General features: G+C 30.3%; 1 protein-coding gene across 1 annotated transcript; it reads right to left on the bottom strand.

Moving 5' to 3' along the window:
• Positions 1-617: 617 nt before the first annotated feature.
• On the bottom strand, positions 618-4,383 carry LOC112280875 (ABC transporter I family member 17). Its single transcript, XM_024516782.3, has 5 exons — positions 4,102-4,383; positions 2,169-2,404; positions 1,896-2,040; positions 1,500-1,687; positions 618-1,241 (listed from the first exon to the last, which is right to left on the bottom strand). Exons 1-5 carry the CDS (start codon positions 4,319-4,321, stop codon positions 984-986), a joined length of 1,047 nt encoding a protein of 348 aa, XP_024372550.3. The 5' UTR covers positions 4,322-4,383; the 3' UTR covers positions 618-983.
• Between the last annotated feature and the right edge of the window lie 13,650 nt (positions 4,384-18,033).

An 18,033-nucleotide genomic window follows, 5' to 3' on the forward strand; every position in this document is an offset into this window, starting at 1 on the left:
TTCATAAGACATATGTTACATAATACAAATATATATATATATATATATATATATATATATAGCAATCATCATAAATTATAGATGGTTTATTGGTTTGTTTAAACAAAGAAGCTACATATAATTGATGATTTTGTAGACTATTTTGATTTTGAATAAAATTTGATTACCATTTATTGGAATGGTTGTTATTTTTTTATTTGATTTTAAGAATTAACAATGATTTTAACAAGTTACTTTTATTTTGTTAAAAATTATGAATATGCTTTATTTTAGTACCATTGGGTTTTATTTTTAGTGAACATAATTAAGTATTGAGATGTATTTTGGTGAGAAGGTCTCCAGATTTAGAAATTTGAGCCAATTCATCCCAAGTTAATTTTGTTGACATCCAACTTCCCACATGGAATGCTATTGTAAGATCCAAACTATTGTTAATTATTACAAAAATATTATATTGTATTCTTTTCAATGAACTATACTTCCTTCTCTTGTTAAGAAGGGGCTCTTACAATGCCTAAAGTAATGTCAGATACTGCAAATGGTATTGGTTTGGGCTCATTACCATGAACGATGGACCAAAATTTTCTAAAAAATATAATTTTGACATTAATACCATGTAAGCCTGTGAAAGTGTAATATTGAATTGAAATTTATCAGATAAAACATCTTCAATAAATCTCAAAGACATAATCAAAGATCATATCTTTTTACCAAGGAACACATTATTATACTATTTACTACATACACAACTAATTATTTGCTATAGTATATATATATATATATATATATATATGTATAATATAACCCATCTACCCAAAACTCACTTTTAAAGTATTCGATAAATTTTCTCCTATTCCATTACTGAGTTACGTTTTTTAATGATTTGTAGGTTAGTGCGATGTGTGCAGAGGAAGCCCGATGCAGGTTCAGTAACAACCTTCAGGCACCGGTGAATTACTTCCAAGGGATGCAAACTTGTGAACCTAGTGTCTTTGAGCCGCTTCGAGGTATTCTCGAGCTCGAGGATGACTAGCACAGTCCAACTCGGTAGGTTTGAAAACTTCTAGCAGCTCACCAGCAACCACCAGGCACACATGATCTGCAATGCGTTTCACTTGTTCAAGGCTGTGCGAGACCATAATTACCGTCAGCCCTGATCTCTTGAGCTCCAATACCGACTGTTCTATGTGATGCGTAGAAATCGGGTCAAGTGCACTCGTCGGTTCATCGAGCAGGAGTACCTGAAACAGCGAAAAGAGGAAATGAGGTGATGAACACTTAGTAAGAATCATTGAGTTCAAGGTAACAACTGCTCTAATAATTTTTCCTGCATTAATTTCAAAGCTTCTAACGCATATGTCAATTACTCCAGGGTTATGACTACATTAGGCACCAGCAAGACCAGTCCATCGACTCCGCATTCATTTCCTCGTTAGCACTAACAAGGTCACTTGAAAAGCAGACGACCACGATAACCTGTACATATGGATCTTACTCACATCTGGCTTATTTGCAAGAGTTCGGGCGAGTGCCACTCGTTGGGCTTGGCCAACAGAAAGCCCAACAACAGGTTTGTGGACAAAGGACGCATCCAGATCTGCTTGTTCAAGGTACCCTTCAACTTCGCTGTCTATCAAAGTTTTTCCTTGAAGGTTTGGCCCGTAGCGAACATTATCGGCCACAGTCCCTGCAAGAACTCAAGGTCTTCATCTCAATTCAGACGATGATGTTCATCATCTTTCAATCACCCAGGGCCATCTTCCTGTGGGTCGTTCTTTCAAAGTACATGACGTGGATCTCGTTAAATTAAATAAAGTAACGAATGCAACCATTCTCGTATAAGCAGAAACTTGACTAGCATCCTTGGACACTCTTTCTTTCAAAGATGGGCTTACCATCAAAAAGCATAGGAGTTTGAAACAACATCCCAATCCGTCTACGAACGGTCAACACATCCATCTTAACAATGTCCTCCCCATCGAGAAAGATGGTATCAGCTGGAGGCTCCCAAAGTCGATTAATAGCTCTCAAGAAGGTTGACTGCAAAACACGGCAATCATCTTGGATAAAACACCCTATCTTGGGAATTTGAACACAAACCTAATGTATTAAACTATTAAGATACAGACAGTGAATAAACTTTGCAATGGAGTGCTCAGAAAATCTACCTTTCCGCTTCCACTTGGCCCAATGATGCAATACACTAGTCCTCCACTAATCTCAACAGAGATCCCCTTAAGAAGTAAGTTCTTGGGCTCAACAAGATTCCGGATGCTGACACAAGCGAATGATTTACGCCTTAGAGAGGAACTCGCCGAGAACGAACTTGACCCGGGGTTCGAACTCCCACTTAAATCGTCAGAAACATTAAGTAGATGTTCTCTTACTTCTTCATCCCTTGTTCCTACAAAGACAACGATAAGGTTTTTTGGATTTAGCAAATACTGGTATATCCGCTCTTCAGCTGAGAGGTGCCCACTACTCAAAAGCTCCCACTGAAGTTTTCAGTAATTCAATAAATGTGCAATTAATAATTTGTATTTCGAATTTTCTTATTCAAGCGTTCTACAGTCAAGGCGCACGCCCAAAAGTTTTATTGGAACTAAAATTAAATTTTTGAAACAAAATACAAAAGAAGAGGAAGAAGAAGAAAAGAGGAGAGGGAGTAGAAACGAGACAAAAGAATGGTACAAGAGAGAAAGAACTGTGTTGATATCGTGGAACCTCCGAAATATAACATTATTCTAGCACACGTGATCAGAGCAGCAGTAAAATGAGTTAACGAGGCTTCTGTAAAAACTCCAGCACAGTTACGAGCCCAGACGAGGTTGTTAAAATCCCCTAAGTTCCTGCTTGGGGCAATTGGGAGATACCGTGGAAGTGCTGGTAGCGATCAAGACCAAGTGATGAATGAGGTCTTGTAACGTTGGATTAGATATGAATACTAAAATATGCTCGAACCCCTGTCTTCCAAACTACACTAGTTATGCTAAGAAGGGATTTCAATCAAAATCAAAACGCCCTTTGCCCAACTAGAGGATGTAAGAGGATCGAATGACAGAGGAAATGACAAAAGGGAGGTACACGACCAGACCAGAGCAGACCGACCTTTCCATTCCAGAAGCCGCAGACCCTCATCGTTCGACCCCTCCAAATGAGCCATATTCAAACTTACTCTACATGCTCAGATTTGAAGCTCTTCGTCAGTAGCCAAGCGTGTATCACTCGCTATAAAAGATAAACGGTAGGCCATCAATTCCTCTCTTTCTGCCGCCCTTGCAGAGTCTCACACACAATAATATGTTCAGACTCTAAATGCATCTCAATCTCTGCACAGGTATGCTCTAAATTGGGAACCACGACGGGACCCGATTACCAAACGAAGCGCACAAGCTACAACCAAAGTAGCTCAATTGACACTGAGCTTAAAATCAGGACAGCTTCGTCTTCATGGCAATCATTCCAGTTTCTACGACTTGAGCGTAATCGATCACACCATCAGAGTTACTAAAACTAAATCCATCAAACCATAATTTCATCATGCACTGGCAAAAACCGCATTCAGACACAGCCCTAACTCACATTCGTATCGCAATTAGTTCATTAATCTTCGGAAATCTAAATCCACCCACATTGTCATGAGAATGCAACCAAAATTCAAGCCATTAATGGCCTTACATCAAGATCACAAACGTCCACAACCCTCTAACATCCTACGAGCGCTAACTGATCGTGTACGCCACTCCTTTACTCGGCCCAAACTACCTTGAGCACAAACCTATTATCCCCCTCTGCCCAAATCTACCAACTCTACATCATCAGATTTCCAAATATTTATTAATCAAATTACTTGGAGGCATTCACACCACTTACACCAAAGTGGAGCGCAACTTTCTACGACAATCACACGTCGCACATACTTGTCCTTGGATTCACAGATGACCCACGTTCCAAAAAAAACTACCATCGCACACAAGTACAAGAATCATGAGCTCTACTTCCAGGAGCCGAGATAAAACCGAAGCAATCCAGGATAATCTTCATCAAATTTCCTGTGGAAAGAATGGGTCAATGCGACCAGGTAGAAGAGTGGTGATTTACCGGAGTGGGAAAGCGCCATGGTGGAGCGGAGATACAGCAGCAGAAGTGGCAATAGAGGAGAGCGATGGGAGCTCTCGGAAAGGCTGGGATGGAAGCAGCCAGGGGATCCAGCAAGGGCATCAATTTCGCACTCAAACTGGCATCCACCCCCCCTCGACGCCGAAGAGCCACCAGGCCAGGCCTTCGTCGCTTCCATGGTAGACACCCCACGTACTAACATAGCCCGTCTCTCATCAACTAGCGGAATTGTGTAGCAAGCGAGCTGATCTCGTGCACGCAAGATTGTTGATTGTCATTATCATTTTGCAGATCAATTGTTGGACCAAATAATGAAGGAGATGTAGTGATTGTTGGTGAGCTGCCAACAATTATTTTAAATTTTACCAATCTTCAAGAGCTGTAAGTATGAAACAACAATTCACTCACATCTTGCTTCAAATACTTCTTCTATCTAAACACTAGATTTTAAACGATGATTGTTATTAATGAACTAGATCTGTGATGTCTTTGGCTCCTTTAATGTTTTATTGATTTACTTCATTTCTGTTTAATGATTTTCATGTTTAATTTTCCATACAGCTCAATTGTTGGTAAACTTTTTGGACCACTTCCAAATGACACACTCAATTGTTGGCCATTGAAGACATCAATGTAAGCATTTCATTGTCTATTTGGATTTATTATTTACAAGGTCTTAGTAATTTTGAAGATCAATTGAAATATTTTTTTTATAAATATTAAGCATATTTTTTGCATTATTATAAAACAAAAAAAAACTATAGTTTTTTTAAACATGTCTATATGGTTATTAAAATTGGTTGGTTGAATAATTAGAATTTAATAAATTATACCAATTTCATATTTTTATTATGGAAATTTAATTTTCAAGCATAAATTTTTTTATAATAATCTATGTCTATTAAAAATTCTCCTTTGATATATAAAAATAGTTATTGAAGTTATATATATATATATATATATATATTAAGGTATTTAGAAATATTTGTATAAGCAAAGGCAATGAAAAGATATGGCTTTGAAATTCCATTATTGCAAAATAATAAATGTTGCAACTTCTATGCTATTGCAACTCTAAATGAAGTTATCTTAGATAACTAGATTTGGATGAATAAGAATTTATTTAGTTCTAATCTTGAAAAATAAAATAAAATAAATATTTTGACATTGCAATGTCCATAAATCCTAATCCTATTTCTAATGACTTTTAAGATGACTTCAATATAAGTAATAGAAGATTGTCAACATGCCACTTTAGCCATGTATTATTGATTTGGTCCAAATATGGATACAATTTTTATACAAATATTATTTCTTTGAGAGTTTTAGATTAGTTGCATCATACTAGTGCTATTATAGAATTTTATTTTGCATTAACATGATTGTTTTGGATTTAGATCATTTTGTGGTTATAATCTTTTTAGAAGCATAATATTTTCAACCAACTCAAAATTAATGGTGCAACTTGCAACATTGTAAGTAAATGGATTGAAATTGTCTAAGCATTCTAACTTTATATTGTTTATTATGATATGTTATCGAATTATTTAAAAATCATTTATAATTATAAAATTTACTATTAAATATTTATATTTATAGATTTTGTATTTATAAATAGTTTATTATATATGAAGTTAAGAATAATATACTCTATAGTAAACTAAGTAGATTCAATCTAATAATTAAAAAATATTCTATTGAATATTCTTGCAAATATGATTATTTAGGCATTTCAATCTTTAAAGTTTAAGTTTTTATAGTAATTAAGTTTTTTTTTTTTTTTTTTTTTTTTAATAATCATAAAATATTTTATACTATCTTTTATACTTCAAACTTTCAATATTTATGAATATTTATTTTATTTCATTTTATTATTTTTATACTATAAAATATTATTTTTATTCATTTTTATTTTATGCAGAGATTTATTTAACAATGCTTTTATAAAATCAATGCTATTTTTCCAAAATACAAAACAATATGCCCTTAGTTCTTTGTAAGTATTAAAACACATTATTACATAAAATTTATGTTATACCAAAAATTCAATATTCCATAATAGTTGTATAGAAGATGCTTTTAGATAATATATTATGCACTATAAAATTCATAAGGATTAGATTCATATTTTAAAATTTGTTAATTACTCCTTAATTGTTTTTTGGATAAATTTGATAGCATTATAAATTTCTTAGACTTGATGATTGTGGAGGTTTATCTAATTGATAATTTTGTATTTTCATTTATTTCCAAGAGTGTTAGCAATAATTAATTGATAGGAATATATTATGATAATCAATAGGATATACTTAAATCTATTGACATATCAATCAATTAGTTCATTGATGTCATTATATGCAAAGATGTTTTTTTTCTTGAATTCATATAAGTTGGACTCTTCATTTTATTAAAAAAATTAAATAATTAAATTTTATATCAATGAACATATTTTGTAAATAATCATAAATTAAAATTTAATAAAAGTGATTTCTTCATGGTTGTTTTTTGTACAAAATTATGCAGATATACACAACATAATCACTTACAAAGATTTTTAAGTCAACTTTTGAAACTGCCTCAATTACAAGAAATGTAGATCTCCTCCACCATCTTTAAATTATAATATAAGTTCATAATTATTATGTTTTTATTATTGTGTGGTAGTTTATTTATTTTTATTTTTATTTTTATTTTTTTTGATACAAATAGAGTTACATCTTTATTATAGGTAATTTAAATGTTACATATCTCAACCAAGTCTAATGAGGAATATTAGATATTTACCTATATACTATTGAAAAATATATTAATTGATCCTAATAATTTCTATTTTTATCTATTACCTATTTATATTTCCATAGTTCTATTTATATATTATTACTGATGGAAAAGCTAAAAATATTCTATGGTATGAAGAACACTATATTTTATGCATGTTTGTATTTTAATCTAAGAATTTCTTTTGTAATCAACTACTTTCAATTATATTATGTGGTATACTTGTTTTTGGGACTAAAGGGTCTTGTTAAACATTATACCATTTTTTTCTACCTTGTATATCCATGTGTATATCTTATGGAGTAAAAGCCAAACTTGACTTACTAGCTTGAATCTTTAGAGATGCAATATGCAAAGACACAATGAATCCATGTAGGGGAGAATACTATAAGTTTGTATTCTTGTGAATGATTAATTGAGGTGTTACCTCATATCTAGTTGTCATATAGAAACATGACTACATGATTAAAAATAAAAATATGGATGTTATTATTAAAGAACCTAATAGAAAGATGTAGTAAAAAAATAAGAATAATTAATATGAAGGAAGTAAAAAATTTATGCCTAATATTTTTTTTTGTAGAAAGAACTTCTATTTACTTTGTAAGAGTATAAATACCTCAAATCAAAATAAATAAGATAAGTAAATAATATAGGTATACTTTGGAAAAAATTGATAATAGATTAAAATAAAAATTACCTCAAATTACTAAAAATTGATACTTAAAGAGGACTAGATGTGAACTTCGATCAAAATCAGACCTTAAGATACAAAATTACATATCTACGACAACTATTGGGTTTTTTTGAAAATAAAAGAATAGAATTAGGAAGAAAATAGATAAAAAGATTTTTGAGAGTTGGTTTTATGTCATTTGGATTATTTTGAGATTTTGAGGGATTTTCAAACCAAATGATATACTTAATAGATTTGAATTTGAAAAATAAAAAAAGTTAATAAATTTCAAGATTTTGTGAATTTTGTAGCATGTTTATTATAGACAAAAATTTGATAGTTTGTCATTGTAAATGTATATGAGAGAGTTGAGGTCAATCAAGTAGTTAAATTGAAGAGTATAAGAGTTTTTATAAGTTATAGTTTGAGAAATTGGAGTTTAAAGGATTAATGAGGATTTCTAAGATATTTATCAATTTGGTAGTTGAATTAATATACAATTTTTCTCAATAGTAGCTTATTGGACTTTCAATTTTTTTTTAAAGTTGGGACCAATTAAATAATGAAATTAAGAGATTGTGACTCTAAAATATTAATATCAAGGTTGGAAAAGGAGGTTGGCTCACACTCGAGTAAAATTTAGAGATTATTGTCTATTTAATATATACAATCTTCTTCAAATTTTTTGTACTTATTGCTAATTTAGTTTTTATAAAATTTTCAAATTTAATTGATTAAGATTTGATTAGGGTTTGAACTACAATTTGATTAAAATTAATTAATATTTTAATTAGGATTTTAATTAGAATTTAATTAGGATTTAATCTAAGATTTGATTAAGATTATTTAAATTTTTAATTATGATTAAATTAGGATTGAATTAAGATTTAGTCCAGATTTATTTAAAATTTCTATTTTTATTATTTTTTAAAGGTTTGTTTTATATTTCTTTATGATTTCTTTGTTAATTATTTTGAAATTAATTTATGACTTCTTTGTATTTTTTTGTAACTCTTTTAAATTTACTTTAGACTAATCAAAGTTTGACTTGGATTATTAAAGATTACTTAAATTTTATTTAAGGCTCTATTAGACTTAATAGGATTGTTGTTGTATTTTTACTTACCTTCCATAACTAGGTATCTAGTGCATTCTCAAAAAAAAATACACATAATACAATATTATGGCTTTCACCTCATCAGGTATAATGATTCATGTCATTCCAAGACTTTAATTTGGATGCTCCTTGTGAGTGTAAATTTCACCCCTCCATCAAAATTACAAGATGGCCTCAATTAAGAGTTGCTTGTGATTGGTAGTATGAAGTAGAAGATGCAATGAACAAGAACAAAAGAAGAAAAATATACAAACAAGTGAAAGAAATGTATATAAGCAAATACACACTTTAAAACTTAGTCACAATATGTTCATTACATTTTCGTCTAGTAAAAAGTAAAAATAAAAAATAAAAAGTATATTTTTAGATATTCTATTTTCTTATCTTTTCAATGGTGTAAAAAACATGTAAATCCGAATTATTATGAGTAAGTTACAAAGGTTTGAAACAACAAGTAAATAAATAAAAAGTTAAGTGAAAATATTTTATCCCAAGGGTAATTTGCTTAAAGATCAAGGGTTCGAATCTCACCAAGGCTCACATGTAGTGTATAAGGGTTGTCTAGGAGAGGCCACGAGGCCTTAGTCTTATCCTCCTAACTACCTTCAAGGTGCTACAACCCATATGGGACTTCAGCACCTCCCTTCCAATAAGAACTATACTAGTTGCTGGTCCTTCTATTTTCTACTAGAAGGACCAACATTTTTGCAATTTTGACCACACCATGGTGTTTAAAAAAATTCAATTAGTCTAGGAACCTTGTATGGCCTTCAAATCTTACTCCATTTCTAGATAATGGCTTCCCAAGTGATAAAAGTCATTTTTATCAAGATCTTGAAAATTGCTCTCAACATTCCTAAATTTTTAAAAATAAATTCTAAATAAATTATAAAAAATATTATAATATTTATATAATTCTAATATCCATTTAAGGCTATAATTTCCTATCTTGATGATTTTTTATAAAAAAAATCAATTTAAATTGACTATAAATCCTATTTTTTGTATAAATAACTAAAAGGATATGGGGTTTTTTCTCATGTTTTTTTTTCTTTTTTTTTTTTTTTTTTTTTCTAAATACTAACTAATATTTATAGTTTTTATAAGTAGTATATATAGATGTAAGATCAATATATATATATATATATATATATATTGATCTTAATAACTAACTCTTATTACTTAATAATAAGTAAAAATACTTAATCAACTAAAACAATTGCCCCCAAGACTTACTAAGACTCCATTTCTATTCCACTAATACTATTCTTCTTCTTTTAATCTCTTCTAAGCACATCTTCATCTAAAAATTGTAATTTTTACACTCTACGTGCATTCTTTTGACCTAAAAGAATTAGTGAGTCAATTTGATGATTCACACATAGCGACAATCTACAACAACTTGTAAATAAGAAGAACCTAGAACTGACTTTCTAAAATACTATTGAACATATTGAGGATTTTTCTATGGAAGTTCTTAACAACTGTTGAAGACAAGAATGAGTAACTTGCTACTAATCTGAAATGGTATTAATAAAAGGAGGAGGAAATTGATCTTTTTGAGTGCACTTGTTAAGTTTCCTATAATCTATGTACACTATAAGTTTTCCATTCTTTTTTTTTTTTTTTACTAGAACCATGGATGAAACCTAATTTGTAATCTCCATAGGTTGAATAAAGCCTCCTTGTAAGAGTTTCTCTAATTCTATCTTTACAATCAAGTATAGCTTGAGATTCATCTTTCTTTCCTTTTGTCTAATTGGAATTGACCTTGGTAGTTGTAGTATATGATGTTGGGCTACTTTGGAGAGTATATTCTTTAAGACTTTATAAGACCATGTAAATACATTTCGATATACTATTAGTAAAGATTTATACTTTAATAATTTATCTTTTGTCAATTGGACTTCTACCTTCATTAATTTTTGCTCTTCATCCTCAAGAGACACATCCATAAATTTATTATCTATATCATGAACATGGGATTTTTTTATAGGTCTTCTATACCAATTATTTGGTATTTGTGGATAAATTGTTACATGACTTCCAACCCTAAGTCCATTAAAAGTTTTTTTGAAGTGTAGGGGTGGATTAAGGTCACTCTCTTCTATTATGTCTTTTAGGTTGTGAAATTAAGTGCCTTCAATATTCACTCCATAAACATCTTCACAATTGATATTATCTACTAAGGTTGCCAGATCTACTTCCAATTCATCTTGTTGCCAAGTGGCAAAACTGTCTATAAAATAGATATTCATTACTTCATCTCGACTTGAAGTAGGATGTTCTGCTAACTATTGAGTAAATTCTCCATCATCTTTCCAATTATATAATCTAGGCCCATACAACTAAATGGGGTAGGTTTAACTATCTTGTGTTGAATCGACTCATTATCTCCTAAATGGCCAAATCTTACTTTTTTCTTCAATTTTCTATTAGGTTGATGAGTGTGAGTTTCATCTTCATCAGAATTAATAGGAACTCTTTCTAATGGTAATCCTTGGGATTAAATAAGGATTTTAGTTAAGTTTTTTGATGGCCCATAGATGATATGGGGCTTTTCACCTCTCCAATCAATTTTTGCATTAGCTACCTTTAATTAAGGTCTGCCTAGTAGTAATGGATAAGAATTCTTACTTGGATGCATATGAATAATATGGAAAATGTGAAAATACTCTTCACCACATGTTATTATCTTATATCCACTAATTTGGCCCAAGGAGGTGTATTGGCTTTGATTAGCCATATTAATTACATAGGGAAAAGGACTAGTGATACTAAAACCTAACTTCTCCATTGTTTGTATGGACATTATATTTAATCCACTACCTCCATCCACAATGGTAAAAGAAATGATTTTATCTACTATGGATACTTCTAACTCAATTGCCTTCACTTCTTGTGTCACTTGAATTGTTCTAATATGGGCTTTAATTTTTGCCTTAGATCTTTGGCATCTGTTAATGGGAAGGCCCATTTTAAAGCTGTTTCTCATTATTGGAGAAACCTCTAATAATTGATTAATTATTATATTAGCCATGGTTTTTGTCAAATCCTTCCATAAATCATACAATTCAACTTGGTTCTTACTTTTAAGTCGTGGTGAACTATTATGTTCCACGTTGGAAATTTTAGGTCCTTCCCACTCTTTTTTAGAAGAAAACTCTCTTGTTTGAATGTTTTTTCTTAAGTTTTTTGGTAGCCTAATTGACTTAGGTCCTAAAATATGAGGTATTTCTTTAAAAGCCCTACTATTGGCTATTGCATCTTTTGTGGCTTCATTTAAATCTGACAAGTGGAAAGAGTCTTCTAAACTATTTTCACTATCAATTGAATCAACAAGGGGAGGACTAGTATACCTAGACCTTGTCATAGCTATCAAGGTTGGCATATTTGGAAGTCTTTTTTCCTTACTAGGTACTCCTTCATGAAAGATGTAATGTGTATAAGAAGACGATGGTTGGTCTGTAAGGATTTGAGAATTTTTTTTTTTCAATTGGTATTTCTAAATATCTTACATCTTGTGAATTTTGTCTTTTATTTTGTTGGCCATTTTGAGGTTGGTCACTATTTAATGGAATAAATCCTCTTTGTATATTTAAACCTCAGGAAGGATGTTGGATTTGACAATAATTATTATAATCATAAAACAGGTTAGGAGGTTTTAAGTTATTATCCAAGTTTGGGGTTCTTGCTTCCTTCAAATGATCTTGGGCTTATTGTGGGTAATTTTTTTGTGGACTTTTTAAAGGAACTATCTTATCAGATTACCTACACACATCTGTAGGATGGTTTCTTCTACAATTTCTACATACTACTCCATTCTCTATCCAACAATTACCTGATAGATGGCTTTTTCTACAAAAGTGATGTACCTCATGTCATTGTCGTTGTTGGTTCCTAAAGCCTTCGGTGGAATTTTTTTGAGGTTGGAATTGTAAATTAGAACCAATCATATTTTGGTTCCTATAAGATAGGACATATGATTGTTGTCTCCCTTGGTTTTGCTGGTAATTTTGTTGGATTGAACAAAATTAAACTGTATGCCCTGGTTGGCTGCATTGATTGCACCAAAGCTCTGAAGTATGCTTATTGGATTCTATGGGAGGTAGAGCTTGATTTGGATTCTGACTCTTAATTAAAAGAGTCATTTTCTCTTGCATAACCTTCATCTGTTGTGTAAGTTCATTTAAAAATCCTTGTTGGCTTTGAAGACTTTATTCTTAAAGTCTTCCTTCTATCTATTCCTATCTTTTGGATATATCAAATCAAAAAGGACAAGGTATTGGATAGTGGTTTATGGAATGAAATGAAGGTTTCATAGCCCCATACAAATGTCCTTAAAAATTTCTTATATTTTGGGCATGTATAGGAATAAAACTAGAGATTCTATGGTCTTCTTTCTTCCACATTTGCTTTTGTTACTTGTTAATGTCTTCTACTACCCGAGCTAAATTCTTAGCCTCCTTTAAATTAACTAGCCTTCCTTTAATAATCTCTCAAATTGTTCCTTTACTATGAAACCTTTGAATAAAGAAATGGATGAGGGTATCATTCGTGAGAAGCGTTTCTACAAATCTGATTATTACAAGCTCAAATTGCCAAATATATTTAGTGATTTCTTCTCCTTTTCTTTGTATCAAAGAGGAAAGGGCTGTGAGGGCATTGCTTTGCCCTACTTTTGGCCTGAATTTTTCTAAAAATTCTTTCATGAACATGTTCCAATTCTTAAAGATTTGAAGGGGGTGATTTCTATACCATTCATAAGCTCCATCCTTTAGGATACTTAAAAACCATACGAGATAATAATCCAGATTGGTTATTAAATATGTCGTGAGAAGTTCCATAAATCTTTCTATGTATGTCGATGGATCATCATCTCTAGTCCCTTTAAATATAAGAAGATTGTGGGGCATAGGAAGTGCTTGTAAATCCTTAAGGATTACTATTGGCAAGCCCTTTGGTTGAACCAAGGGATTGATGGATATAAGAATAGGTGTGGATTTTCTTTCATGTTTCATTAGAAGAGAAGGAGGTGTTGACTCTTCTCTCTTTTGATTAACTTTGTCACAATAATTATGAGAATAAGATTCCAATTCTTCTTCTTCTATTCTTTTTTTTAGATTTAATTCTAATAGATTTATAACAAAAACATCTTCTAAAGTGCAAAGAGAAGATTTTTTGTCCAATCTTTGGAATTTTACTTGTTTGGACTTTGATTTGTTTTTCTTGCCAACAAATTCAAGGTTTTTTATGGATGAAGATAGGTTGGATTTCTTAGATCTAGTAGAAAGATGCATCTATACGACTATAGACATACCATTCAACTTAGCACAATTTTTAATCTAACTAATTTATTAATACTTTCAATGTTTGACTCTTCCACCTGCAACCCATTTAAATACCTTCTGACAAGGAAGAAAAATAAAACGGAAACAGCTAAAAGAAGAATGCTTTCTTAAGTATTACTCCAAATAAGACTATTCCTGACTTTATCTGCTATACAAAACTAATGTTGTGTAGGAGTGATTCTAAGCAATCTTAATTAAAAAAAAGAATTCCATACCGGGACAGCAAGGAGTTTGAGCTCTCTATTTTTCTTGCCTTTTTACAACAAGATAGTTAGGAAATTACCTACTATAACAATTAACAATACAATTTGACGTTACAAAAAAATTCTTTGCAAGACAATCATACCATGTTGAAGAATGACTCACCTCAATGCATCTCCAGCTAACTTGATACTTATTAATGAACTTCCAAAATCTGAGTCTTCTTCCTATCCGATCCCAAACTAAACGTTTCAAGTAAGGATTTATGGTTTAAGGATAAAAAGATAAAGGTTCTATCTATCTCTTTCTACCTGCATCTATAAAAGAGATTGGAAACTTACCTCTTTTGTATCTTCTTCTTAGATTCTATCCTCCAACTCCTAGCTCTCCCTCCTTGTGTTCAAGCAGTTTGCTAAAATTTCAAAAAAGAAATAATTAAAAAAAGTTCATGGACTTACTTGTTTGCAAGCTATTAGTGCCCTTCTTCTTTCTTCTTGTGCTTCTTTTCCTCAAACCACAATCTGTGTTAGCAAGATAAATTTAAAACTAAATGAATTTTTTTTTAAATATATTCACCTTGGATTATGTTTTGAACTTTTTGATCTTCTCTTTTCTTCTTCACTTTTTTATTTTATTCTATTTTATATTATTTTCAAATACCTTCTAACTAATTTTTCTACCTATTTCTTCTTTTTGAATTTTTTTTCTTTTGTTGATGAAGCATTCACTTAAATTCCTCTTAAGCTTCTTCTATGCTAATTCTATGAATAGAAGGGGTATAGCAATTGGAGAGGGTGATAAAATCCCTCTTCCAATAGAGAATTGCTGCCAACAAGGAATTTACAAATAGATGAAAAGAGAGGATACGAGTGGTGGAGAGGGTGTTTAAATCCCTCTACTCACTAAAGATGGACCCTCAACTAGAAAAATTACAAGGAGGGAGAGTGATGAAACCTTGAAGACAAGCTTCACTCTTTATGCTTTTGAAAGTGACAACTAACTTAAAAAAACCACCAAGTAATGCATATACTAACATTAAACTATTCAACTATTAGTTAAGGTTAGAATTAACAATATGCATAAGACTCAATTAATGAATAAATAGAAAATATATTAAACTTACTTCAATACAAAAATTTATCATGCAAAAATTAAAAATAAAAATAAAAAATAAAAAATAAAAATAAAAATAAAAAATAAAAATAATAAATAATAAATAAATAAATAATTAAAAGTCAGAAATATATTAAAATTACTAATTAATTTTATTTTTTTATTAATTTAATAATTATATTAATAAAATAATTTTTATTTTAATAATTATTATTATTTTTTAATTCTTATTATTATTAATTTATATTTAATTAAATTTAATATTAATATATATATATATATATATATGTATTTATATCTATATATACATATATATATATATTTTATTTTTCTTTTTCTTTTTATTTTTACTATAATTTAATATTATTGAGAAATAAAACTTTTAAACAAAAAATTTAAATTTTATCATAAAATCAAAAATATAAATGATTGAAGAATTAGAAATTACTCACCTCAATTGTATTCCGCTTAAGGCAGCAACCCCTCTCTTTTCCAAAAATCGCCACAATTTTAATTTTGATTTAATAGCACCAAATTTTGCACCACTATACTCTCAACTCTAAGGTTCTTGTATTCAGAAATTTCCAGCATTAAATTGTCACCAGGCACTAAGAAATGCCTTTCCAAACATAGGTAACATAAAACTGCCAAGGCAGTGAACCTCTTTCTACTCAAAAACTCACTTCATATTCAAATCAACTTCAATTTAAACATGTGATAGCTTTTTAGAAAGCTAACAACAAGATACAAAACCTCAAATAGTTTCAACTTAAAAGATACAACAAGCAAAAACTGATTGATGAAAACCCGAGAACAAACTTGGAGTATACAAAATTGCCAAGTCAGTGAACCCCCCTTCTAATCAAAAATTCACTTAAAATTCAGTTTTAGTCCAATTTCAAAGTATAAAAGTTTTTTAGAAAGCTAACATCAAGACGCACAATCCTAAGAAGTTTCAACTTAAAATATGCAATGTGTAAAAACTGATTGATGAAAACCCGAGAACAAATCAACATTCAACTTATAAATGAACTCTTGTCTATCTATAAAGTGAGAATTTGAATTGCTTTGTTTACACCAATAAGAAGAGATCTAGAATACTTACCAGTGATGAAGACCTATTGGAATTACTCACTCCAAAAAAACCAAGCAAAATCAACCACAAGAAGCAAACTTCACATTCACACACACCATTCGAAGCACCATCTCCAAGCAAATGCACCAAAATGTGAGTGTAAATTTCACCCCTCCATCAAAATTACAAGATGGCCTCAATTAAGAGTTGCTTGTAATTAGTAGTATGAAGTGGAAGATGCAATGAACAAGAACAAAAGAAGAAAAATATACAAACAAGTGAAAGAAATGTATATAAGCAAATACACACTTTAAAACTTAGTCACAATATGTTCATTGTATTTTCGTCCAATAAAAAGTAAAAATAAAAAATAAAAAGTATGTTTTTAGATATTCTATTTTCTTATCTTTTCAATGGTGTAAAAAACATGTAAATCCGAGTTATTATGAGTAAGTTACAAAGGTTTGAAACAACAAGTAAATAAATAAAAAGTTAAGTGAAAATATTTTATCCCAAGGATAATTTGCTTAAAGATCAAGGGTTCGAATCTCACCAAGGCTCACATGTAGTATATAAGGGTTGTCTAGGAGAGGCCACGAGGCCTTAGTCTTATCCTCCTAACTACCTTCAAGGTGCTACAACCCATATGGGACTTCAGCACCTCCCTTCCAATAAGAACTATACTAGTTGCTGGTCCTTCTATTTTCTACTAGAAGGACCAACATTTTTGCAATTTTGACCACACCATGGTGTTTAAAAAAATTCAATTAGTCTAGGAACCTTGTATGGCCTTCAAATCTTACTCCATTTCTTGATAATGGCTTCCCAAGTGATAAAAGTCATTTTTATCAAGATCTTGAAAATTGCTCTCAAAATTCCTAAATTTTTAAAAATAAATTCTAAATAAATTATAAAAAATATTATAATATTTATATAATTCTAATATCCATTTAAGGCTATAATTTCCTATCTTGATGATTTTTTATAAAAAAAATCAATTTAAATTGACTATAAATCCTATTTTTTGTATAAATAACTAAAAGGATATGGGGTTTTTTCTCATTTTTTTTTTTTTTTTTTTTTTTTTCTAAATACTAACTAATATTTATAGTTTTTATAAGTAGTATATATAGATGTAAGATCAATATATATATATATATATATATATATATAGATATATATTGATCTTAATAACTGACTTTTATTACTTAATAATAAATAAAAATACTTAATCAACTAAAACAATTGCCCCCAAGACTTACTAAGACTCCATTTCTATTCCACTAATACTATTCTTCTTCTTCTTTTAACCTCTTTTAAGCACATCTTCACCTAAAAATTATAATTTTTATACTCTATATGCATTCTTTTGATCTAAAACAACTAGTGAGTGAATTTGATGATTCACACCCTTCTTTTTGCTAGACTTAAGATGAAAAGGTGGAAGATATATATTCACTATTTTCACACTCTTGTTGCTACTTAGTATTCCCAAAATCAATGGAATATTGACTTTTTTCTTTCTACCTTACAAACTGGGCAACTTTGATTAATTTTGTTATAAATTCTCCCTTGCTATGAGTTGACTACAACTACTTTATGC

The sequence above is a fragment of the Physcomitrium patens genome, chromosome 4 (assembly GCF_059467195.1).
Source record: "Physcomitrium patens ecotype Gransden chromosome 4, ASM5946719v1, whole genome shotgun sequence".
NCBI lineage: Eukaryota > Viridiplantae > Streptophyta > Bryopsida > Funariales > Funariaceae > Physcomitrium > Physcomitrium patens.